This window comes from Patagioenas fasciata, chromosome 13, assembly GCF_037038585.1.
Source record: "Patagioenas fasciata isolate bPatFas1 chromosome 13, bPatFas1.hap1, whole genome shotgun sequence".
NCBI classification, from domain to species: Eukaryota; Metazoa; Chordata; class Aves; order Columbiformes; family Columbidae; genus Patagioenas; species Patagioenas fasciata.
The window spans coordinates 5,404,396-5,431,615 of NC_092532.1; the positions used below are offsets into that span (position 1 = coordinate 5,404,396).

The 27,220-nt window shown below is 45.1% G+C and overlaps 1 protein-coding gene across 2 annotated transcripts in view; it reads left to right on the forward strand.

Moving 5' to 3' along the window:
- Positions 1-27,220, forward strand: part of NKD1 (NKD inhibitor of WNT signaling pathway 1) — a 101,359-nt gene that overhangs the window by 67,535 nt on the left and 6,604 nt on the right. For both annotated transcript variants that reach the window (XM_065848196.2, XM_065848195.2), the window contains 4 exons: positions 12,175-12,281; positions 14,649-14,744; positions 24,081-24,228; positions 25,005-25,089. In XM_065848196.2, coding sequence (XP_065704268.1) covers positions 12,175-12,281; positions 14,649-14,744; positions 24,081-24,228; positions 25,005-25,089 — 436 coding nt within the window. The remainder of the gene's footprint in view (positions 1-12,174; positions 12,282-14,648; positions 14,745-24,080; positions 24,229-25,004; positions 25,090-27,220) is intronic.

The following is a 27,220-nucleotide window of genomic DNA, read 5'->3' on the forward strand; positions in this document are numbered from 1 at the left end:
TCCTTCTAGAGCTGCTGTTTCAAGCGCGGCCAAGTCAGGAGTGATGAAAGGCTGTTGCCATCCGCTGGTTGTCCGTGGGCTGTGTGGAATGAGTTACTGCTCTCCAGGTGTTTCCAAATGGGCCTTTACAGTGTGGAGCAGCTCCAGGCGGTGACAGGCGGGCTGTGTGTCACCGGGGTGAGCTCCGCTCCTGACAGCGGGGTCTGCGCTCTGCGGCCCCTGCGCACGTCAGCCCTGCGTGGGGACGTCACATCGCTCCCGCCGCCGCTGCCCGATGGCGTGTCCTGTCCGGGCTTTGAGGCTTCTGTTCTGAGTTGTTAAACCTCTACATTATACTGGGAAGATCATACCTGCTGTAAGTAAGAGTTGACTTCTGCATTCAGGTCATTCTGCATTGTTGGAAGGTTGTTATTCCCTAACAGGAGTAAGTTGTGTGTTTGGTTTGGAGATGAAGCCGTGTGAGGAGCGGCTGGAGTCCCTGGGTTTGCTCAGCTGGAGCAGAGCAGACTGGGGGCAGAGCTCATGGGCTGCAGGTTCCTCAGCAGGAGCAGGAGGGGCAGGGTGAGCTCTGCTCTGTGACAGCGACAGAGCCCAGGGAACGGCAGCAGATGTGCCAGGGAGGGTCAGTGGGACATGAGGAAAAGGTTCTGCACCCAGAGGTGCTGGACACTGAACAGGCGCCCAGGGAGGTGTCACGGCCCAGCCTGACAGTGTTCAAGAAGAGACTGGACAGCGTGCTCAGACACACGGGGTGAGCTGTGGGGTGTCCTGTGCAGGGACAGCAGTTGGACTCCATGAGCCTGCGGGTCCTTCCAGGTCAGGACATTCTAGATTCTATGGTTCCAGGACACAATAACAAAACTGAGAACAGAGGCTGGGATTTCCTGCATCCATGTCTGTCCCTTACAGCAGGACACAGACAGGGTTTCCAAGTATAGCATACAAGAAAACCTTCCAAACTTCCAAGTGGTCTCTGTTCTTTATGGTGGCTGAAGAAAGCCAAATTTTAATATTAATTTATTTGTGTGTAATGTATAGAAAAATATTCAGTAGAAAAAATGAAAAGGGAAGTGAACTAGCACATCAAAAAAGCACAGAGTTGATCCTCAGTGAACAACTTAAACATGGAAAGAATTAAAATGATATTATGTGGATGCTTGGTATTTATAACAATGTTTTTTCCTATACCCTTTTGTTCTACCTAAGACTGGCAACTTTCCCTTCTTTCACAGAGAAGCTAATGCATTTTCTGAGTGGTAGTTAAAAAAAGTAGCAATTAACAACAAAGAATGTTCATAGGGAAGTGATCATCCCCTTGTACTCAGCACTTATGACGCCAGGGCTGTGGGGCATTGGAACAGGCTGCCCAGGGCAGTGCTGGAGTCACCATCCCTGGAGGGTTGGACAGATGGACATGAGGTTCCCAGGACATGGGGCAGTGCCAGGGGTGGGTTATGGGTACACTCCATCTTACAGGGTCTCTTCCCACCTAAGTGGTTCTATGATTTACTCTCAGCTTTGGGGCAGTTGTGAACGAGTTTGCTAAGAGGCAAAACATCACCTGTGGGTGTTGCTGTTGAAAACCTGATGTCTACAGATCTCTCAAGCCGCTTGTCTTGGAGCACGTGAGAGCCAACCCACGGGGGCACCAGTGGGACACAGGGAAACTACAGAGCCCCGCGGAGCTGCCCACTGCTGGCTCCACAGCGGGACCCTGGTTGCAGCTGGCCATGCTGTCCCGTGTCCCCTCCTGCTCTGCGATGTCACCAGCCCGGGCGCAGGGTCTGCCCTGTGAGACACCTTGGCAAAGCGGTGGGCACAGCGTGAGAGCTGCTGTGGGGCGGGTGCCGCAGACGCGGGGCTGCATTGCTGCGCATGTGCGGCAGCGTAAAAATGGGCTTGAACTTTGCCCCGGGACATCCACCACCAAGAACAAAGAATGAAAAATGGGAACAAGTCAGGAGTTTGAAAACAATCTCTCTGGAAACGTGATGAATACCAGTGGTTTCATTTATTCTGCTTGAAGAACAAAGGTCCTTTTCTACTTTTAATTTCCCAGCACCGATTATTACCAGTTATTTTTCTTGTAGCTTTGACCACAGTTCGTGGAGGTTTTATTAAACATGTTTTTGAAAAGTGAGTCAAAATGCCACTCTTCTCTGACTCTCTTGTGACTCTCTCTTTTTCTTACCCAAGTGAAACTAGAGCACATTTCCAGGCAAAGATTTGGGGCCAGATAATTCTCTCATGCTGGTGTTCATGGAGTTATTCCAGTTTTGTGCTCTTGTAATTGAAAGAAGTTTTGGCCCTTGCTGTTTCAGAAGGCAATATATTGGTTTCAAATGTTGCCTGTACATGAAGCATTACATTCATTTTTAGAAACCTTGAAGACTGCATTTAGTGGGGAATATGTTCTGCTGCAACTCCTGAATATTCTTAAAGTTGCCAGTTCTCTTGTGTTTGACTTGACCTTGACCCAGGCAGGCAGCCGGGTTTCAGAGCGCTCCCTTTGCTGGGTTTTTGGTGGTTTTCTGTGATAGGCGTTTGTCTGGATCCCATGTGCCTGCTTCTGTAAGGCCCTTCTCCCCTGCCCATAGGGGCATCATAGCCCAGAGCGTCTCATGTGAGATACAGTTTATCATAGCATCATTCCGCTTGGAAGAGACCCTCAAAACCATTGAGTCCAACCATAACCATGTCCCTGAGAACCTCATGTCCGTCTGTCCAACCCTCCAGGGTTGGTGACTCCAGCACTGCCCTGGGCAGCCTGTTCCAATGCCCCACAGCCCTTTGGGGAAGAAATTGTTCCCCAGATCCAACCTCAACCTCCCCTGGTGCAACTTGAGGCCGTTTCCTCTGCTCCTGGCGCTTGTTCCTGGGGAGCAGAGCCCGACCCCCCTGGCTCCAAGCTCCTTTCAGGCAGTTCAGAGATCAGAAGGTCTCCCCTCAGCTCCTGTTCTCCAGCTGAACCCCCCAGGTCCCTCAGCCGCTCCCATCACACTTGTGCTCCAGCCCCCCACCAGCTTTATGACAGATGTCAATAGTTCTTGCGTTTCTGGGTTTGAACTTTGAAGCCATCGTTTTCTATAGACAGCTAGAGAGATGTGAAGGTAGATAACCCCCCGAACCTTGGGACACAACCACCTGTGGTCCCGCTGCACCGCACGGGTCCCCCGGCACGGCCGCGCGGGGGCGGTTTCGGTGACACGCGCGGTGCTTTGCCAGCTGCCGTTCCAAATTCAAGGTGTGGATCCGTCAGGGTGCCTTTGTGTGCTTCAACTCACTTCTGCTGCAGTAGCTACAGAAACCCAAAGTTTTACCTCACCAGGCAGAACAAGTGCCCTTTGTTACCTAGACAGATTACAGCTTTTTCTAAAGTCTGCTCTTCATAAAAGCCCAGCTTGAACAGTGGAAATTCTGACTTGCCTCAGATACTGAGGAGACTTTTATAGTTTCAAGTAGCTCCAGGGTTATATTTTAAAAGTTGAATTTCATCACATGTTTCAAGTTTGGTGGAAAAAAAAAAGAGAAGGCATGATATTTTTAGCAGAAGAAAGTTCCCCCCACACCTTTTTTTCTTAACAGATGTTTCATCTCAATCATATCCAAACCTCAAAGCACAAGTAGCAGTCAACCTGATTCTCCTGTGGAGAAAAAGATAAAATGTCATTTGTTTGGAAGAGGGTTTTGGGTTTGTTTTTTTGTAACCACAACTAGTTTGTAAGTAAAAGCCAATAATAAATGCAGCACTCCGGGGTTGTGGAAATGAACCTGAAGCAACATTTCTGTTCTTGAAAGGGCTTGGAGTCCAGCTGCTCTTGTTAGATGGAAAGTCCCAACCCCCAGCTTACCAAAAGAATAAAAATGCCAGTAATCAGGTTTTTCTTGCTTTATAAAGCTGATCCAGCAATCCACGTCCTTTCACCAGTAAAATATGTTGTACAAAGTGCCCAACTTTGTACCAGAGAAGGATTGAGAACTGTAGAGGCAACAAAAAGCAAGGGAAGGAATAGTAGTTGTAAAACAAAATATGTAGAAGTAAAAGAGCCGCTGCCCAAGCAGTTTTTGGCTGGCGCTGGAGGGCAGGGGGGCTGTGCTGGGCGCACAGCTCTGGCTGCAAAACACTGATTTAGGAGGGAGTCGCAGACCCTCCGAGGGGTTTGAAGGTGTGAAGCTAAAGCGTGGTGCTGCACCCCCCGGTTTGGTTATTTTAATGAGCCCTTACCGAGAGCAGAGCCGTGCGGGTGTGGAAGGATGTTCTCGGCACACGGGGGTTCAGCTGGGGGCTGCTCGGTGCTGGGACACACACTGCGCACCCCTGGGCACCCCTTTGGCGGTGGCTGCCCTGTCCCCCTGGCGAGCAGTGGGTGCCGCCTGATCTCAAGATGCTACGTTTGAATGAAAATTCCAGTGGTGCTGTCTGTCTAGGAGGGTATTTCTGGGTTGTCCGCCAAAGGAGTAGCTCAAGTAGTGAGTGATAGGACCAGAGGAAATGGCCTCAGGTTGCACCAGGGGAGGTTGAGGTTGGATGTGGGGAACAATTTCTTCCCCAAAGGGCTGTGGGGCATTGGAACAGGCTGCCCAGGGCAGTGCTGGAGTCACCAGCCCTGGAGGGTTGGACAGACGGACATGAGGTTCTCAGGACATGGGGCAGTGCCAGGGGTGGGTTATGGTTGAACTCGATGGTCTTTAGGGTCTCTTCCACCCCAAATGATTCTATGAAGGTGGGAAGCTGACTGTTGAGCTGAAGCACACAGGCTCTCTTGAGCAATAGGGAGGGCTGGCTCCCCTCATAACCACACTCCAAACCGTGCTCCAAACCATCTCCTCTTCTTCATTTTGAGTGGTACATAGTGCAGGGGGTGTCCATCTTCGGTTGTGGTCTTTATGATATACTAGAATGATGAACAATGATGAGTTATCTGTGTTTGCACTGTGGGAATTATCTCTTGTGATGCGATCTTGTGTGCTCTCTAGACTTTAAATAAGGTGGTGGGGTCAAGGGGTATGAGATGTGCCACCGTGGTACCATCCCTCATCCATACATAAATATTATAGGAAAAGGGAAGGAGATGTATGCCTGTATCTGCACATGGATAATATAAACTAGATGTTGGGTCACTATATTGCTTTTCAGTTGTGCTGTGGTTCGATCTCCATTCTCCTCAGCTCTCAGAGTAAGAGGCAGGGCTCTGAGCATGGAAACACCGGACCTGCTACTGGGTATTAACTATGAGAGAGTTGTCAGATGTGCAACTGATTCGTCACAGCCAAAATAATGTTACGGGACAGCTCCACAACATTGCTCTCTATAAAAGGCTACTGTCACGAGAATCAGAATGACATTCTTCCTTATGGGAAGCAATTCTGATGAATATGACAGTTCAGATACCTTTAGAGGCCCCGTTATCATAGAAAAGGTGGTGGAGACACTATTTTCCCATTGAACATCTGAGCTGGATGGGAGCGAGCTGGTATCAAAGCCTACATTATTAATGACATTACCTGCTCAGCCTTCATTTGAATAAAGAGTTGTGTAGTGGCTGTTTTTTTCTTCTTTTTCTTCCCTTGTGAATCTGAGGGGGGGGTGGAATCCAAAGACACAAAGAAAATTTAAGGTAGAAAATCCTATGTGAACACGCATAACTGTGACTTCCACTGAGAAGGGAATTCTAAATAGTAAAATCGTTAGCAGTTGCTAACCAAAGTCAGGGCATGGCCATCTTTGGAGGAGATTGCTCGCTCTTCTTTTGCTGTAAGTCACAACTGATGAGTTGGTGTCTCCATCTGCCACTGTTCAGCAGCAGAATTCAAGGCTTTGCAGGCGCGTTCGGAGCTCCAGGGACAGATCACGCTGTTAGAAAGGGGTAAGTGGTCCATATGACAGTGACAGTTTTCACTTAGGAAGTGCTCACCCGTGTTAAACAATACCGATAGTGATAGCAGATTGAGTCCTGTTAATGTGGCTTTTGATATGCCCGCTGATCAAACACAAATCTTGCTGCTACAGGTATCAGCCTGAACTATTCTGACCAAAGCTTATGGAGATTCTTCCCCTGTCTCCCCCCTGCTTTTCTTTTCTTTTTTAAGATAGGGGAGGGAGAAATGATCTTCTTTGATCTCTGTTGAGGAAGGGAAAAAAAAGCCTGTTCTGTTCAGGCTTTTGGCTAACACAACAAACAGTGTTTAAATTTTAACTTTGCTTAATTAATTAGTAATTCTGTTTAGTGCTGTCTGATCTTCATCCAAAAGGTATTTTGAAGCTTGAGAACCGAACATCAAAGTGTATTGGGTGAAGATGGTCAAGTAAGGCATTTAATCTGGCAGTTGCTGTTGATGAAATGCAGCCAGTTGGGGAACTAATTGGAAAAGGGAATCGGAATCTGGCAAAATTCAGCAAACTTCCTCCCCTTCAGCAAATTCCCTCCAGAGAGCGTGTGAGAAATCTAGGGTTAGTATTTAAGCATGCATGAGTTACACCCTGGCTAGCAAAGACAGACCGTGTTGTCCTTTGTATCCGCATCTTTAGTACAAACCTTTTTCTGGGAAGGAGATAGTACAAAAAATTTCCTCCCAACCCAACAGCCAAAAGAACCCACCACCCCACCTAGACAGAAACCTGCTGTTCAGTATCACACCTTGTTAATACTTCTGCGTGTCGAAGGATTTGGGTTGGCAAAGGGAATGGAAGCTTTACGGGAGGCGGTGTTGCACGGACCCTTGAGTTTGGCTACTTTTTGTTTGGGAGAGAAAACAGCGTCTGAACTTTGGAGTGAATTTCAGTTTAGCGATTCCCGGATGTCCCAGTAGTGACTTGTCCGTTCGAATCATCATCTGAAGCCTGAATGATTAAGAAATATTTTGGTTGTCTATTTTTGTTGCAAGCCATCAGATGGGCTGAGTCACTACCGCTGTGTTGTGTGCCGAGCTCCCTCCCTCTGGTCAGGAGCTGGCAATGGGTCTTGTGGCATCCCGAGTATATTCACACACTCCATGGTGTTCAACTGAACCTTTGATTTGTGTTGCGACCATCAACAGGAAACAATGGAATAGAAGACAATGACTTCTCCCCATATTTTCAGGTTGAAATACCCATCCAGACTAAGCACTGCTAGTACAGCGTTTGCTAAATTGGTTTTGACTTGTCCCGCTGGACTGAAAATGAACAATTAATTTCCCTACAGTAAGTTTCAGAAAGGGCAGCTTGATCTGTGCTGTTTTGAAGGGTGCGTCTGATTCATCAGCCTCCGCTCCCCGCCAGAGGACGTTGAGCTCACGCTTTTGGCACCGACCCAGCATGAGCCTGTTTTTCTGTGCGCTTGTTCTGGTGGCCCTGGGATGGGAACGTTCCTCCCGGGCCCGATCTGCCCACAGCCCTTCGCTGGTGGAGAAAAAGACCTTTGCTCAAGCAACGTTATCTCCATGGGGGATGTATTTGAATCAACTCTGGGAATAAAACCCAAATCTGTGCTTGATGGGGGTGATATTTCATAATCCGTGGCCTCCAGGAGAACTTAGAAGTGAAATTTGAATGTGAATGTAATTGTTAATTAAAGGACAGTTTCTCGATTTGGACTTTCAAACATCGTTATTGTTCTCTGGTGGTTGTCAGGCAGTCGGTGAAGAATGTCTGTTATGTTTGCCAAACCTGATTTGCAATGAAAAAAATGTTGACAGAGTCAGATAATTTAGACATCAGAGGCTTCAGGAAAAACAACGCAATTAATTCTCTTTCTATCCCTTTGGTCCTCACAGTGTCTGACTCTAAGTTTCGACTTGAAGTTCAGTCAGTTCTCTGACTTTAAGTGCTGCATATGCTAGATCTGTAAATTGGAAGCGGAACCCTTACCGTATTGATGTTAATAGGAATTTTAATACAGAGCTCGGTGGGATGAGCTCTTTGACGCTCAGTTCCACCAGTCACATATTGCTACTGAGGTTCAGTTGGAGCTGCTACAGAAGCGCTTATGACTTTGTCTCCTTGTCTTGCTACGTCTGTGCATTTTTAAATATTCCTTTCATCCTACTCCCCCACAAGTCTCAGGTTCTAGCGTGTGCTTTGTTGTTTCTCCCCGTGGACAGACCATTCTGTCCCTTTGTTTCTGGTAGCAGGTTTAAAGAATTGCCATGGAATCCAGTCGATCGGACTTGAGGGGAAGGCTAATCATATTTCACCTCAGAGGGGCTGGTTTCTTTTACACCACATGCTGGCTTTCATAGGTGGCATTTTTGCACATCCTCCCATTCTACTTTTATTCTGCTTTCTCTCAAAAAATAGACAGTAATGACCCTCATGTGAAGATATTGTCCAGTCATAATTCATCCCTGGGGAACTGCAGAGTTGTTGGGAGTTCGGGCCCCGTGATCCATCACGTCCCGTTGGGAATGGGTGCGATCCCAAAGGGCTCTGAAGTTCATCTTCAGCCTGAGTTCTGGGCTCTGCTGGGCAAAGCTGGGCTTGGCAGCTGTAACTTAGACCTGCGCGTTCATCAGAGTCACATCCTTTGTGTGTTTCTGCCCACAAGACCCTCTTAATCCACCCGAAATGCTCAGCACAGTTGAGAACCAGAGTGAAACTCCTTCCTTTGAGAAGATGGTTTGCTTGAACTAGGCTGGTGTTTAAACTGGTGTTCATGCTCTCCCTCTCTTCCTCCCCCACCTCAATTACAAGCTGTTGGGTGGTAGTAATTAACAATCTTAGAAACATCTGCTAGTACACTTAAGCCAGTCAGTTTGTTTTTCATGAAAGAATGGTATTTCACAATTTTTCCAAGTTAATATTTTTCCTTTATTGTCTTTCCAATTTCAAATATTGTCCAGACGCATTTTTATGGTGTCTTAAGGTTATAGAAGTGAATACAAGACCATTAATAATGAACGAGAAAAGAGAACATCATAAAGAAAACATATGCAGTATTTCAATTCATGCAACATTGTGTTAGGGAACATTGTTTTTGAGAGCATATGGTTATTCCCATGAGAAGCAATAACTATAGATATATATATATATGTATTTCCCTCCAGTTGTGGATTCCCACAACAAGAGTCCATTTCCCCATGTATTTGTCTATATAGCGCGCTCTCTTTGTCAGGACTTGTTATCTGACTGGGGAGGTAAGAAAGTATTTTGGCACAGATGATGTATCATACGCGGGCCTATTTTGGCTGGGCTAGGCTTTGGAAACATGAGGCTGTGAATTGAGATAGGGATCTTGTCTGGTCTGGTTTACCATGGGCAGGGGCGCTGGAAGGACCGCGGTCCCAGCGGTCCCAACAGAAACTCACATTTTATTTACAAGCGGGTTCAGCGGGTGTTTGTGTCCTGCGCGGAACCACGCGCCTGTCAATAATCAAAACTAAGTATAGAAACAACGTACCAAACGCTTACCCTTCTCTTCTCAGACAAAACACTGGAACTGCAGGATGTATTTTTAAACGTTCGCTACGTTTGGATAAGGCACACGAGGATATATGCACAGACACATCATTTGATCGCTCGTAAATATTATTTTAATGCCTCCCTGTTCCCCTTTAAAGTTGCCTCATTTAGACTTCATTTTTCTGCGCTGAATGAAACTTGACATCAGGATGAGATCACCAGATTTCCCCATTTCATCTGAGCTCCAAAATGAGTAACTGATTTCAAAGGATAATTCCCCAGAGCACCAAGGCCAATGAGTTCTGCAGATCAAAGGTCAGCCAAGCTCAAAGAGGATAATTTCTGGCGCACAGGATTTAAACTCTCTCAAGGAGTGTACTGCAAGATGTATCCCCTCCTTCCCCACTAGTTGAACTCTTGTTTTTTGAGGAGACTAATTTGTCAGAGCACGTTTTTTTCCCTCTGTTACATGAATTATACATTAAAGTGAAAGCTTCCTGTGTGAACACACAACCTGTATATCCAGAACGGTTCTTAGACGTGGCATTCCTGGAACCAGACGGGGAGCTGGGGGCTCTCTGCACATCCCGGCAGCTTTGGGCACGGGGCAGGAGCGGTGGGCAGGATGGAATGCTCTGTAAAACACGTGCTTTTGATAGGAAAGCCCAGCAAAGAGCGCTGGGGCAGGATCTGCTGCTCAGTGCTCTCAGCCTGATGCTGTTTGCCGTGCCAGCATCGCGCTGGATGCGGTAACAGCTACGAGACCACTGCAAAAGTCTTTTGGCCATTATGTACCATTATATATTTAAAAGCATGTATGATAACAAGAGTGGATTTTGCTTTTCAATTGGCTCTCCACTGTTGATAGGAAGCCTGACGTCCTATTCCCTGGAGCGAGACGGTGAGGGATTGCAGAAGCCCCTCATACAAGCGTTTCTATCAGTTTAATTAGAGCGGTTCATGCATTAAACTCATCACTGGTACCCCCGAGCCACTGAAAACGGAGGGGTGCTGGTAGTGTAACTGTGCTTCTACCAAAGGCCCATGTTACCTGTTCATTTCTTGCTGATTTTAGAGTGAAACAAGGCTGGACTAAGGCAGACAACCAAATGTTGTCTTTTGTTTTGGGGAGGGGTCTTTTTGTGGCCTTACCTTTGAACTTCCAGCAGTACGGAGTTGTATTAATGGACAGAGTGAGTATAAAGCAAATGGCCTGTATTCAGCCATACTTCAAGTTCTGTAGTGTGAGTAATATTTATTTCAATGCAAATTCTATGTGCGTGTAGAGAAGCTGGCGTTAGTACAACTTCAAAAATTGCAAATAAGTATCAAAGTCAGGAAATTCCAGAGGTTGGGCTTTCTACCTCCTTCCCCCTTTCTTTACTGCACACCCAGAACCTTTTGTAGTATAGCGCAGTTTGGAAAAACAAAACAGTAATGTAATTGTGTTAAATTTAAACAAAGAAATAAGGCTGGAAAATGTTGCGATGTCTTACAGTGTGGCGATGTGAATGTTGTGGCAGAAATCTTAGCTTTTGGAATTTCTGGGAGTATAAAGCTATGGGAAGGGTATTTATTGTTATTATTACTGTGATTATTATTATTATTATCTAATAGTTCTCTTTTAAATGTGTAAGAAAATGCTGAAAGATGGCTAATATAATACTATAATTTCTAGCCTGTTAGTGACTTGCTTTGCTAGGTGCCAAACACCATTGGAAAAGGACCATCCTGAACTGGGCGGGATCACGTTGTCTGTTCTGTAGATAACCTGACTTTACTGAACCGGCACTTACATGAGCTCTTACTCACAAAGGCATCCACAAGAAGTGGTTTCTATGTAGCATTAGGGTGAAGCTTTTGGGTCAATGAAATGCTGCAGCGCAGGAGGCAAAATGCTGATTTTAAGACCTACGTTCTTGCAATACCTTCTATTTTGAGGGGAGTTTTAGCGGGATTACTGCTGTGCCTAATGATTTATGGGCATAACATATGTGGACGTATAAAAAAATCGTATCTAAAGTGTAAGTCGGGTTAAAAAAAATCTGTGTATTTTCATAATGAATATAGAATTAATTTTCTTCAGATGCAGGGTTTCATGTGCAAGTCTGAGTGCCTCCACAGCCGTTCAGTTCCTGGGCATTTGTCTTTGAACCCACATGAGTTTACGTATATTTCTGTTATGTATCTGATATATGCTATGATACGTTGTGATATACGTCTGATGGATGTTAGTATTGATTCTCTTTATGGGTGCTATTGAATGATGCATGTTTAAACGTGAAGCTTAGGTGACATATGCTTTTTCATGCATACTTGAAGGAGTGCAGCTTAACCTTTTTGGCAGGCAGTGTTACCTTTGTGCAAGGTTTGTGTGTATTTGAAGGGGGAAATTGAAGCAGAATGAGGACTTTGTTTCAGCTTCATTACTTCATTCACCGCTGGCAAATTCGGGGTGTTTGTGCAATATGTCACAAACTTGCAATATTTTGCAAAATTATTCAGCTTATTTACAGTACCAGTTGTGCTGATTTCTATTCTCATAACGCTGTGTTTGAACTTCCCGTGGCTCCGGCGATGTTTGGAGGAGAGGCTGTGTACCAAAAGCTGCGCACAGATTTTCTGCAGAAATTATCCCAGGTGTGTAGCGAACACAAAAGCAAATCAACTATAATGATCCTCTCCTGCAAGTTTGCGGAAATCAATTTCACCCTAAATATAAAGACAGATTTGCAAATATGAGACTGCTTTGACATTTCCTTACAAGTGTTTTTTCTTAAATATCTTTTTCGCAGTGGCTTTGCCTCCAGAGAAGACAGATGGAGTTTGCAGTGGAGATGAAAAGAAAGCAGAAAAAGAAAGTGACACACGCACAGGTTCCAAGAAGCAGCTGAAATTTGAAGTAAGTCCCCTGTATTTTTAAATTTCACTGCACTGATGTAATTATGGACCCAACAGTGTCCTCGAGTGCAGGTGTACAGCGCCAGGTGACCGTGCTGGGGACAGGAGGAAGCAGGATTGGCGCAAGTCAGGGTCTTACTATTGGTGCTTCTTTGGTGGTGATTAGGGAGATTTATTTCCAGGTTTGGAGAGGATCAAATGATGACCATTCTGAAATGTGCAGTGAGGAGAGGCATTTGGCTTAACCCTCTATCTATGGTCCTTTTGTTAGTAATTTATTATGCCAGCTACTGTGTTATTGAATCTTCGGATTGACTTTCACGGACTATTGCACTTGGTTAAATCTGCCTGGTGTAAAAAATACAGGTTTGTGAAAGCTTCCTTAACCATCGGCCTTCCGCGCCTGGGCCTCTGCAGTGAAATAACCCCGACCTGCTACACGGGACCCAGCCGATCACACGGCAGGAGGAGAAGGATCCTGGAGGGCAACGAGTCTGATGGGCCGTTTCCTTGTAGACTTACAAGCATCATAAAACTGCCAGACATTGTGTGTAGTTGGCAGGTTTTGTTTATAGAGGGAGTGATTTAATAAATAAGCATATTGAAACATGCTGTCATCCAGCTAGAGGGTTGTCTGGCTGGCTGAGGAGGAAGATACTTTGGTACCGGCAAGAAACAGCAGGAATTTTCATCTCCGCACTCCAGCCGACGTGGCAAACTTCTCCCTTCAGTGCTGTCAGCCTGTCACCGTAATGAGCTTTGCCTCCCTCGGCTGGGATGGCAGAGACCGCGCGGCGGCTCTGGCGCTCCTTCCCTCCTCTACAGCACATCTGCTCCTCTGCTGCAATTCCTTTGCGCTCTTTTAAGGCTGATTGAAAGGAGGCAGCTTTCCCACCGGCAGCTCAGGTGCTTGTGTGTGGGGAGGTGACTTTTCCTGCCTTCTTTTTTTCTGCACAGCCATAAATTTTTTTCCTGGGCACATTTTATATTCTTCCCTGAGTAGCAGACATTTGCGGACAGGAAAGGCATGATAAATTGCAATTAACAGTGCTGCGATATTTGAGCTCGGGAGGACACCTGTCAACATGGTCGGTGCCAGAGTAGCTGGAACTCCACCGGAGCGGCAAAGTCGGTGTTTGTTCCCAAGTAGTTCTTGGCATGCCACAAAGGTTAGCGCTTGGTCCCAGGCTCCGTGACTAATGCAGGGACGGTTGCCATGGCTCTTAACCAAGCAGAGCACATCCTCACATGAAGACATTATGTTAGGCGAAGTATTAGTATGTGGCAAGACACCAAGTATTGATATTTTTTCCCCTTGTTCTACAAATGCAAGTTTCCCAGCTATGGAAGTGGGGAGCTAAGAGATCGGTAAATGTTTCAAAGGTCTGAAAGAATCAGAAAGGCAGGTGTTGAGACGAGAGATCTAAAGCTGAGGTGGATGTGATTTGGCGTTTAAAGGTGCCGGGAATGTTTGTGTAACGTGAAACTGTGTTTCCACAGTGGAGTGTGGGGCACTTGGCAGCTTTAGTGGGGCTCGTTATGGCCGGAGCAGCTGCCTTTGAACTCGGCAGGGGACGGGGGACCAAACTGCTGTAGGGAATTGGTTTCAAGTCAGAAGATCAACCAGGTATTTTGAGCCCTATCAGGCTGAAGCTATTTGAAGCTGTTTATTTTACTTGCATACAGCGGCTTTCATTTTAATTGCACTGTAACTGTTCTGTTTTGTCTTGTTGCGGCTCTGGATGATTCTGATTGCGCAGGTCTTGAGAGAAAGTGAACGCTTTGCACCCAGGTGCCTGGAGTCAGTCAAAGGGCATCCTTTGTTCTTGACTGGAGTCTTGGGTTTTGTTTGGGGATTTTTAAATTTTCCCTTTAACAAACATATTCCTTCAGGTTTTCCACAGACCCCACTCAAAATAAGGAGCAGGTACCACTCCCAGGTTGTTCCTACGTGCTGGTCCTTGGGCAGCTCTGTTTCGGGGCTCAGTGATGTGACGTGGTGCTGCTCTGACTCTGATATTTTGAGAGCTTCAGGGAGTAGTTTTCTAGTACCTTTTTGTGTTGTCTACAATGAAGTAGAAAGCATCTTGCCGATTCGCTGTAGTCTAGCCCAGGGGAGTGAGGATGATCGTGTGGTGCGATGTGATGTGATGCAATGCGATGCGATGCGATGCGATGTGATGCGATGCGATGCGATGCGATGTGATGTGATGAGCCTCCTTTGGCGTGGTGGACAGAGACGTCCCCGGGACACATCCTGAGCCGTCCCCCCCGACGAGGGAGGGAGCAAACAGCCTCCTGCTACAGGGTCTCCTCTGCAAACAGGCCTTGGCTTTAGGTAATCGGCTGCTTTTTGCATGTCTCTTAGGAATTGCAGTGTGATGTGTCTGTAGAGGAAGATAACAGGCAAGAATGGACCTTCACTCTGTATGACTTTGATAACAACGGAAGAGTCACCCGCGAGGTAAGCGAAGTGCGGCTGCCCCTTGTGTGCAGCGTTTGCTAACGAGAGAAGGGGTTTATAACGAGAACAGTTTTTCTTCTGTGAAACACAGGTGTCCTGCCAACTTCAACAGCAGTTCCCATGGACCCTTCCCTCCTGGAAACCAGTAGTTTACTGTTTTCAGATGTACTGTGCCACGTCTAAAGCTGGTGGTTGTTTAATATCTGGGATTAGGCCTTTAAAAAATAGCACTGGCACTTGAGGAGGAAAAATATCTGAAACAACTAAACACATTGTCAAAATAAACCCCTGCAAATGTATATTGTTCTGGCTTCTATCTGCTTTTCAGAGTTAAGCTAACTAAATAGCAAAGTTACTTTCTGACGTTCTTTCCAGCAGGACTAACTGCGCTGTTCTGTTGTTTTTCTCAATATTAGGCTGATCTCTGCCTTCTCCCTCCAGGTATAAATAACATCGGTGGTTCTTCCTGTAGGCCCATAGTGAATGGCTGTCAAAGCATATCCACGTGTATTTGTTATTATCAGGATATCTTCGAATTGTATTTCCTGTGCAAATAAGAAGCCAAATAAGAGGATGTATCGATTAGAATACAGTCCTTTTTCAGAATTATTTCTATCCAAATGGAATGATGTTACTTCTAGAAGAATGTCTGTTACTGAGATTCACTGCAATGCGCTGTCATTGATTGTCCATGAGGTGTGTTTACTGGCTCCCATGCTGAAAATTGTCAGGTTTTGTCTCTCTTGGCTCTTATGCTGATGTCTGTGAAGAACATCAAGAACTGATTGAAAGGAACAGGGTAAATATTGAAAGTTTACTGGCCTTAGACATCAAATGAAGGCGGAATTTTTTCCGAAAAACTGAAGCAAATCTCTTTTGTCATTTGCGAACAAATTTCCAAATGTGGTGGTTGCTCAGGGTTCTTATCATGGAAATGAACATCATTACTAGGCTTTTTTTAATGGTCTCTACTCCCATGGTACTTTGAATAGTCAAATGGAATCTGTGCACCTCATGGAAGACAATAAGCAGATGAAAAGTTACAGCCCAGGTCCAGAGTTTCAAATGGGAAGACGAGATGTATAGAGCGGCCAAGGAGCGGGGGAGTGGCGTGAGTAGTAATGTATTTGTTAATGTATAGGGAACGGAGACCAGAAAAATGAAATTACTTGCCTGCAGTCTCACAAGAACTTAGTGGCAGATTGAACCCAGATCTTTCGAGACCCAAGGCTAAGTTTTCATTACAAGATTATCATGACTCTCAAAGAATGGGGAAAAACACACAAAACCCAAACCCACACGCAGGGGTGTCCTTTACATCCAGGCCTGGCATTCCCATTCTTGTCAGTGGGAGTTCCATGTGCTGAACAGAACGAGAATATGCTTTTAAGTATGTATACAATAATTATTTGTGATTATGTGGTACACCAAAGAGCTTAATTTGACTGTACTTAGAGAATACGTTACAGCCAAATTCCACCTCTCCCAGCTACAAGCGCACACTGCAGCTTAACTGAAACCAAATCTGTGCGGGGACTGAAAATTACACTCCTCTGAGGGCTGGAGCTGCTATATTCAGGCTTGAACCTGTGCCAAAGAGAAATTCTTCTGACCAAGGGACCAAATAGGTTGATAATTTTCAGCTCTTTGCGTGTGACCCAGGACAGAAGCAAGCGGCACGCGCCGTTGCAGAGCTGCCCAGTTACGTTGCACGCTTTTGCGAGCTGTCCCGGTGCCATTCGTACAATCCATCTGCTGTTGGATGCGATGCGATTCAAGAGCTGTTTGTGCAAGAATGACTAATGGTAGCAGCTCACAGATAACCTTGGCCACTAAAGAGGAATTTTGGTCTCTTCGTATGACAGAATGTCTTGTTCTATTAGAACCCTGAGAGAGCGGCAGGCAGCGTAGCAGTGCGATGCTGTTGTTTGTTAAGCAGCTCTGCTCCTGATCCAGAAAAGGACTTAACGATGGCAAACATGAAACACGTGAATAGTTTCAATTAAACCAAATGGGCTTCGAGTTACCGGGATGTGCAGCACATGGCTGAACCGGGTCGGAGGAGGAGGCTGTTCTGTACCGGTGCCATTTCCTGAGCTGAGGGAAACGCTTTAAAACGGGTCAGCTTTTCTGACCGGCGTTCTGGGGAGAAGAGCCTAGTGTGGACCTCCTCTCCTTTGGAAACTTCCCTTTAATGTCTCCTGGATTTAGAGCTGCATTTAACAGAGAGGTGAAATTCCTGCGTTCGGATTTCTCTGTGTGGAGCTGGAGGTGCTTTACAAAAGGCAAAATCAGCCTTATCGTTCTTGTTTTCCACATTGGAAAAGTGAGGCGCTGGAGGAGGGAGTGACCTGCCCACCCACATCCATCTCACTGGATTTGAAGTCATGGTGTTTGAAACATTGGACTTCATGTCCAGAGAGTTTCCAAAGGAATCCACAGTGTTCAATTACGTTTGCAAGAGACATTTAGGTGGGGTGAAATTTTACAAGTAGACCAAATGTTTTTTTCATTAAAATGTTTGAAAATTGTAAATAAGATATGGACTCAGTTACTGGATAAAGTTTCCCTTGGGTTTTACACAATGACGGATCACAACAAGAGCGTTCAGATTCCATCTTAGTGAAACTTCTCCTGGATCTGAACAATATCTTCATATTGCTTTGATTTCCTCCTAGAGTCTGTCTGACTTATTACATAGCCCTTGCAATTAGAAGTTCAGATCTAGTCATGAAGAGATACACCCATTACAAAAGCATAATCACTGGGATGGCAAATTATAAAATTAGCTTTACTCTGTGTTAGTAAACAACTGCTTTTTCTGTCAGAGAAGACAACCGGTTTTCAGTCCCTTTGGGGTAGTGGGAGATAACTTCTGCTCTAATGTGTATAGTACAAAACTTGGCTAATAATGTTTCCCTTCATTCCATAAGCCATAAGAGGACAGTTCATTATGTACTGCAGGCCTTTGTAGAACTGGCGGCTGCGCCGTAATTATCTTCACATGGATATTTGTAATCGGACTTGAAACTTAGATAATTGAACTAATGTGTTTTGATCTATGAGGTTTTACATCAAGCTCTCTGAATGTAATTATACTTCATAAACACTGGCCTTTTCTTATTTTGCAATCAATTATTTCGTGGAAAATCGCGTTTCTTTGGTGAGTGGCTGCACAGGAATGAGCACACAAGAAAGTTACTTGTGAGGAGTAAAAGGAATTTCTTCTAGAGCAGTTGCTGAGTAGATAGCAAGTGAAGCTCCTTTCAGGTTCCAAATAAGAGCGATTCAAAAACCAGAAGTGATCAAACAAAGCTGATGTTGCAATAAGAACATCCTGCTGTATGTAAAAATCAGACTACAAACAAAGTACAAATGAGGCATTTGTACTTTTCTTTTTCTGAGGGAAGGGTAATGAACTGATATTGATGTTTCTCTTCATGCATTTTTAATGCTAAAAATGTTCGTTGTGTCTTACATTAAATACTCAATTTCTCCTCTTGTGTTTTGCTTCTTTCTTTTTTTTTTCTCTTTCCTCTTTAGTTATTTTTGCCCATATCCTCTGTGATGGCTGAAAAGATGAGTGATTATTTCTGCATTCAGAACTCAAAGCCAGGTCTTTAACTTGGGGAGGGATACTGGCTTTTCTGGGGCTGCCGTTTGTCAGCCTGACCCTTCTTTTGAGCCACCAGTGTGCCCAGGTGGCCAAGAAGGCCAATGGTGTCCTGTCCTGTATCCAAACCAGCGTGGTCAGCAGGACAAGGGCAGTGATCCTTCCCCTGTGCTCTGCATTGGGGAGGCCACACCTGGAGTGTTGTGTTCAGTTCTGGGCCCCTCAGCTCAGGAAAGAGATTGAAGTGCTGGAGCGGGTCCAGAGAAGAGCAACAAGACTGGGAAAGGGACTTGAACACAAGCCCTACGGGGAGAGGCTGAGGGAGCTGGGCTTGTTCAGTCTGGAGCAGAGGAGGCTTAGAGCTGAGCTCAGCACTCTCTAGAACGACCTGAAGGGCAGTTCTAGCCAGGGGGGATTGGGCTCTTCTCCCAGGCAGTCAGCAATAGGACAGGGGGGCATGGGCTTCAACTCTGCCAGGGGAAATTGAGGCTGGAGATGAGAAAGCAATTCTGTGCAGAGAGAGTGGTCAGCATTGGAATGGCTGCCCAGGGAGGTGCTGGACTCACCGGCCATGGAGGTTTGTAAACTGAGATTGGCCATGGCACTTAGTGCCATGATCTGGTCAGTGGACTGGAGTTGGACCAAGGGTTGGACTGGATGATCTCTGAGGGCTTTTCCAACCCATCCATTCTGTGATTCTCTGGAAATGTGCTGGTTTTCACTGTGTTTGTCAATGTTGTATTAGCTCGTGATACAGATAGCGAGGCAGTGCCTGTCTGTGGCAGAGCAGCATCATCCCCACCGTTACATCGGGTGGATTTCTGCCAGAGAGAATCAGAGAAAATATGATTTTTCATCTTTGGTTTTGAGGGGAGCCAAATACATCTCTCCCAGACAAGCTGCAAGGAATCAAACTGAATGTTTTCTTTCAGCATTATTAAACTCATTGGTATTTTTGTTTGCTTTCGCTTTGGTTGTGGTTTGTTTAGAGTTTGCTAACTAGTCCTATGATGATAGGCGACACTGATACGTGGAAAATAGGGTCATTCCTGTACCACTAATGTTCCTTAGAAGTAAAAGATGAATATGTGGAATAGGGACTTTCTTGGTCACATGAGTTCTGTAAGGAATGAAGAATACTTCAGTGTGATTCGCTCTTGTTCTTTTTCGCAGACCCATTAGTTTCTCCGAATGTTCTCAATTCCTGTTGATCTCCTACTGGAGATGTGTGAAGTATCGATGTTCTGCGGATACATGAGCGCAGCACACGTGTGGCCTCACATGCTTCTTTCTTGGTATTTCTAATGCAACTATTTCTGGCAATCTATTAAAGCTCTTCTTTTTGATATACTTTGTTGTGTTAGCTGCTCGATTAAGCAGGGTATCAGAACATATGGATGAACTATGTCAAGTCCTTCAGCCTTGGAAAAAACTACTGTAATGTTTAATAAGCAAGACGCAAATAAATCTGGGTATGGCATGTGCTGGCGGTTTGGGTACTACCCAGCGAGCATGTGTTTTCCTCTTTGAGGAAAAACATCATCATTTCAGTCTTCTTACTTGGTTAAACCAGCTATCCCAGCAGAAATCCTGCACACTACAGGCCCTTCAGAAGTTAGATTGATGCAGCCTACTTCCACTTTAAATAGAATCCATTCGCTATAAAGGAGAGAAATCTTTAAAAACAAAATATTATTTCTCTTTATCTGTTTAATATATTTATTTTAAAATCCACAATGATTTAAATTAGAAACTGTTTGAAAGTACATTACAGTTAGAAAAAAAATGGGAAACACTGAATAATCTGTTCTTGTTTATTTTTCATGTAAAAAGGGAGGAAGCTTGAGAAATGTGGGTGAAACTCTCTTGAGCAGTCAGTTGCAAAGTTCTGTGACCAGTACAAACCATAATCCATTGTGCAGCAAAGTTAGATTGTGCGGTAGGTGGGACATGCTGGTTGGTGTACAAGAATAGAGGGAAATCTAACTCGCTTTTATTCTTCATCATTGGTGCTAGTTTCCGGAGGACAGGGAAATGCACAGGGGCTCGTGTGTAGGAAGTGGAGCTGTGTCCGTGGTTTTAGGCGGTTCTTTAAGGAATTTAAACGCAGATGGTGTTTGGTGGGACAGCTTTCCAGGGGAATATAAATTGCCTCAGTCTCCTGGCAGGCTACTGGAAGATGAAAATTCTTCTGGGGGTAAATATAGACATAACTATAAAATAAAAATGTTGTAACATATATTTTAATGGTCTAGTGCTACTAATTTGACAAGAAGCCATTACCGTATTTGCTGCCAAAAAAGGGCTGTGAGAAGGTGGCGTTAGTCACTGTTCAGAACTCGTTAAGGCCGTTCCTACCAGCTCAGCGTCTCAGGAGTTTGTGTGTTAGCATTGTGAAGCAATAACTGGAAAGCAGTGGGAGGTTCAGGCGGCCCCGGAGCTGGTGTCTCCTTGGCCAGGACCCTGGTAGATGGCAGAGTGGCGAATGACCTGAGCAGGCTTGTTCCACCAAATCAGAACTGTCAGCTTGCTGCAATTTCCAACCCCACATTAGGACCACAAGTAAATGAATCCTATAATAAAAGTGTTGTTGCGGGTATTTAGAAGATCAGCATAAGCATGAAGCGGTTACTGATGGATATCCCCAACCTCGGGCTTGGGATGGATCCAGTCTGACGACCACGACCCTTTGGTGCCAGAATGCAAAGCAGCTCGTGCTGCCGGGGAGGCAGCCGGCTATGAAACACAATAAATGCATGCGCAGCAGAGCCTGAGGCCACCGGTGTCGTAGAATAATAGAATCATTTTGGTTGGAAGAGACCCCCAGGATCATTGAGTCCAACCATAACCTAACCTAACTCTAGCACTAAACCATGTCCCTGTGAACCTCATCTAAACACCTTCTAAACCCCTCCAGGGATGGTGTCTCCACCACTGCCCTGGGCAGCCTGTTCCATCACCCATTCCATGAAGATTTTTTCCTAATATTCATTCTAAACCTCCCCTGGTGCAACTTGAGGCCATCCGGTACCCCCAGGGCCATTTGGAAGCCCTGAGGTGATTCTGGTGCCACCATTTTGGGCCCTGAGGGGATCATAGAATCATTTTGGTTGGAGAGATCCTCAGGTTCATTGAGTCCAACCATAACCCAACTCCAGCACTACCCCATGTTCCTGAGAACCTCATCTAAATGCCTTTTAAACCTCTCCAGGGATGGTGACTCCAGCACTGCCCTGGGCAGCCTGTTCCAATGCCTGACAACCCTTTCTGTGAAGAATTCCCATGTCCTGATACCTCTGTGCAGCCTGGACCTTAACTGGGGTTAGTTCAGGCCTGTTTGGCTGGGAGATGTGAACTGTGCTGATGTGACACGTGTGTGCACATATTTCTGGCTCGCCGAGCGTGGGTCACACCAATGTCACATCTGGCCATCCCTGTCAGTGTCTGGGAGAAGTCGATAAACTACTGAGTCAGCGGCTGGTTGAGAGGGACCCTCATGGAGCACAAGGATCATGGGCCAGTCAGGAGTTGGGTCTTCTCACTGGGAGAAACTCACACAAAAGAACAGAGGGAGAAAAGGCTTTTTGTCTTTGCCTGTTGAAGTTAAAATAGACCGGATGATCAGAGACCCTCAAGACCATCAGGTCCAACCATAACCCAGCCCTGTCCCTGCCCCATGTCCCTGAGAACCTCATGTCTGTCTGTCCAACCCTCCAGGGCTGGTGACTCCAGCACTGCCCTGGGCAGCCTGTTCCAATGCCCCACAGCCCTTTGGGGAAGAAATTGTTCCCCACATCCAACCTCAACCTCCACTGGCGCAACTTGAGGTCGCTTGGATTATCAAGTTGTAGGACAATAGTACAAGGATCCTCGAACATAATTTATGGAGGGCGTATAAAGCAGCAGATACGTTTTGTTTGTCAGTCGATGTTCTTGCTTGGCTGGATTTTTCTCATAGATGAAATAAGAATTCCACTCTTGCAGCTGGCTGTCAGATGCGGCTGTGTCTGTTTAGAGGTCTGGCTGGGTTTCAAGTTAGAGTGGGAGTGTGAGAAGTGAGATGTGTTGGAGAGCTGTGAGGTGTCCACCAGACCATCGCTGGGCAGGCGCTGCCTCATTGAAACTTTGGTCAGTGGTTGTTGTCAGGAGGATGGAAAGCAACTACTGACGTGGTGGTAACAGCCACGCATAGAGACTCTTGTGGCAAAGGTAGGAAAAAATATTTCAGTGGGTAAGTAAAGCAGGGAGATTGCAAATTCTGCTCTTTTTGTGAATCTGTTGTCTTGAACTCAGAAGTCTGGAGGAATTCCACTGAGTGCAGAGAAGTTAAAGAGGGTACACGATAAGACAAAGTCTGGGCACTCTAGGATTTAGTTATTCCTTATGCCTGTTGAGCTGGGAAATCATCTACTGTAAAATCATTTGTCCTGGCCACAAGGTCAGTATTTCCCTAAATTCTGTGTGAGTAGAAATTTACATTTAAAGCTGGCTAGATAACGAGTATTGTGTAGTATATTGACTACTAAAGTGCTGGGACCCATTAGGGCACACGAGACTTGGAGCTGCTGTTGTTACGGGCAGGACCCCTGGGCGATTGTAGAGGTTTGGAATATTTTTACACCTGACTCTTAATCCTCAGAACCAGTACTTAACAAAGGATGATCTAGGTATTTTCTTTGCGCTCACCAGCCTCTGGAAAGAGCGTAGGAACTAGGATAGCTGAACAGATAGAAGAGCAGCACGGAGAAGTTCTCAGACACCCGTCGAATGGGATCTGTGTAGCCTGCAGTGCCTTGGCCATGGGTTGGTGCCCAGGAGGATTTTGGTGGAATCCCTGTTCTCTGATTGAACCTGTCTAGATTACATCAACCTGGGAGACCTTTGAGCATCACCAGCTACTAAACAGTGTTTCCCGTGTTTGAAACAATTGGCTTGTTAAAATTGGCTTGTGTTCTTTCGGACACAGCCAGACATGTGAGCGTTTGTTCACGTCCCATTGCCTTCAAAGAGATGTGTGAAGTAGGCTCTGTACTAGGCCTGACTGGATACTCTCTGCGGTTCAAAAATGTAAGTTTAGAACCAGTTTGGATTTTGCAAAATAAGCAAGACCCCAGTACGCATATGGTAGAGTCATATTCAGGCGTCGTTTATTTCCAAACCTCTGAGGTTTACAGTTCTGCCACTTTTCTTATGGGTTTTCCTCTATATAATCAACCATTTAACTACACCAAGAAAAGAACCCAAGAAACAGTAAGACTGCGATGTCTAAGATTTTCTTCAATTACTGTATTTGTTTTGCTCATGTCAACTCAATTTTTAGTATGAACGGTTATCCCTGCGTTCCGTTGAACCCAAAGAAAAGACAGAACACGATTTTGCTGATTGACGCTTTGGGAAACCTGATTGCCTTGTGCTTTTGTGATTGTTTTGATCTGGTTTGCCCCATTTCATAAATCTTACACCACTTGGTGAGGAAGGATATGGATCTGCTTGAGTCATTCCCTTCTGTGTCTGTGAGTTATATTGCAGTCTACATTAGAAAAAAAAGGGGTTAACAAAAGAGAGAAATGGATCCTTTCTTGTAAGGTTATTTGCAATTTCAGCTCTTGTAACCTCTGAGGATATTCCAGTGTTTAATAGTCTAAAATATTACAAGTATAAAGGTGTGGGTTTCATACCATTTTCACAACAGTGTGTCTTTTTGTGTTTCAATCCCACTCTAGGATATTACCAGCTTGCTTCACACCATCTATGAGGTAGTGGATGCCTCAGTAAACCATTCTCCTAGTTCCAGCAAAACGCTGCGAGTGAAGCTTACTGTGGCACCAGACGGCAGCCAGAAGAAGAGGAGCATCTTGTTAAATCACACCGGTAAGGATGTGCCATCAGCCATTTGAAAAAATGCAAAAAAAGATCAAAAATCCCTTAAAAATCCAGCTTTGGCAAATAAATATATAGTTAAAGACAAATAATTATATGGGTATTTTAAAGCCCGTGAACCTGTTTTAGTATCTTGGGTGCAGAATTTCCTGCCTGCCTTTCAGCGTCTCTTAAGCAAATTAGGGTTCCCTCTCCTGATTGATTGTTTCCTTTTGGCAGCAGCAATTTCCCGTATGTTGTGTAACTGTCTTTATGTACTGCAAGGCAGATTTAAGGTCTTTTTGTCTTGTACCACATTAACTCTGCTGACTTTAGAGCACTCGGTTTGTGTAGAAACAGGTGTAGTGGTATAAAATGTTTTCTGCAAGTGCATAGCTATCACTGCTGCTGGGTAAGAATAAATAAGCATAAGTAATGTTTATGAATCTGTGCATTAAAAATGCACATTTTTCTGTATTGGCAGAGTCTGCCAGTACAAAATGGCTTATTCACCTTATATTCACTCTAATAATAGTTGTATCAGCATAATTACACCATTTCACCTGCCCCACGGCTCGCAGCCCAACCCTGACCCATGTCCTGCCGTCGAGGTAACGTCTGCCTAAAATCTGCCGCGCGGATGAAAGCACTTTGGAGAAGGCTCCACAAAATTATACGTTATATCTTGAGCTACCCACAAGCAAAGCTGTATTTGGGGTGTAGCGTGTTAGTCATGCTGATCAGCGAGGGCAGCAATGGGGAGTTAATGTCCTGTCTGTTGTCGGCAGATGTGCAGAGCGCCAGGCACAGAGCGGAGAGCAGAGTGAACGAAGAAGGGAGGAGCGCTGAGAAGAAGCAGCGGGCTGCTCTCAGGTGAGGGCAAACCTGGGTGCCTCGCAGGAAACCTCAACCATGCATTTCTAGTTCGCTTGCTTTATTTTTAAATATTGTGTTGAAATAGAGGAATGACTGGATTTTTGGCTGTGAAGCCATCAGCAGATTCCTTTGTATGTTAAAACAAAAACCAAAGAAGCAAATCCATAGTGCCCGTTACTCACATTTCCATCTTCTGTTGGCTCTTTGACATCCAGTGTCTTTCTAGTTGCCATGTGCAAATCTTGAGCCTACTGGTGGAGTTCATAGCAAAACCTTTTGGCTCAAAGTGTCCTAAAGTGTTTTCATCTTGCTAGACACCAACTCTTGCCTTTCTCTGTCCTCCTTCCAGCCCATCTTGTTCACTGCTCAGCGCATTAGCTCCAAGTTTTATTGACTTGATCTCGTTTACCAGGGTGTAGCCAGACCTGCTTCTCCTTAACCACCTCTCCTCCTAAAGGACACAGCTCTCAGCTGGCACTGGGTGTACAGCATTATAATTAATGAAATTTTGCAGGAAAGTTGGGATAATTTAATTCATGATTTTTTTAATAAGTTTCAGAATACATTTCACCACTGGAAAAAATACCTGTCTGTTGTCTTTCAATGGAATCCAACCCATGCGGCTCAGAGTGCATCCGTTGCTGATAAAGCACAAGCGCATTGGTTTCGCAGTCATCTACAGATTAGATAAAAAATAGGGTTTAGTTCTTCCCACACAGAATGTACAATATTATTTTGGATGCCAGTCCATAACAGGCTTTTTTCTTCTGAAAACGTGTATATCATGTGTATCTGCCCTGTTATCATAAGCTCTACCTACCTGATAGATATTACCCGCGCTGAACTTCTAAGTGTGTGGTAATCATTTGCAATGCCTTTTTCAAGTATTCGATTTTTTTACAGCTAGGAAAAATGTTCATCTTTCAGTCACATACTTGAATTTGGTATTTTAATGGATACAAAAACAACTCAAAAGCAGGTGATTTTGATTCATTTTAATGCAGATTAGTTGCTCCAAACCGCTCATCTTTGTGGGAGTGTTTGATCTGGTTTAGGATTTTGTGTTTCACACTAAGACAGAGGGAAACATTTGCTGAAATGCTCCAGTAAGGACATTGAATCATTAGTTGCATTTGTTTCTTCAGCTGCAAATTAAAAAAAATAATAATAATCAATTTTTGGCTTTCCTTGGATTTAGTGATATTTGTCCAAATACATAACAAATTTATCAGGAGAAGGGGCATTCAGTCTTTCTAAAAGTGACAGCAAAGCTGTGCCTCCCTTTTCTGGACAGAGCGAGTTATCCCAGTGAGTTTATCCCAGCACAATCAAATTTCAGATTAAAAGAAGAGTAAAATGACTTTTAATCTTCTGTTAGCAACTCTGTACAAAATCTTCTGTGAACTGAAGAATACTGCGTGGGTTTGCCCGCTGCCCGAGATGTGACGTTCTGATTCCCTCTGTCCGTTGGCAAACATTTGCCCTGTGTGAATTTAATGGACTGGTTTTGTTTGATAATCTATTGCAAAATCCCCTTTCGATCTGAAGTGCCCCTCCCATTGACCTGAAAGTCCTGGTTTGGCAGATGTGTTATGAACAACAGCCATTTCCACTGAAATCCACAGGCATCAGATGTTGAGATGGAATCTTGATTCTGCTGCATTTGTCCTTCTCATCCTTTTTGTTTGAGGCTTCCCAGACAGGACAAACCTGGATCTTGGGCTGAGCAGATCACCCCCGGGCAGCTGTCAGCACCCCACAGCTTTTGTTGCCTCTGGTTGAATGTGGACAGGACAAATAATGTGTTGCGGGGATGTTTGTGCGCTCTGGCCAAGTTGCCAACCTTCAGGAAAGCGCCCCGAGGCTCATCTGCATCTCCTGGCATTCGTGCAGAGCTTTCCCCTATGAAAGCTGCAGTGAGGGCTTGTGAGAAGTGCACGCATTTCACAAATCTAGTCGCTTAGGAATTCTAGGCAAGATGTGATTAATATTCAAGATAAAATGGATAGAAGTGTTTTTATCCCGAAGGTGGGAGATAGATGGATTAGATTTTTCATCTGCTGGAAGCTCCAAGCAGGAGTTTTCCCCTGTAGGGCTAATACGAGTATCAAGACCAAGCAAGCAGATT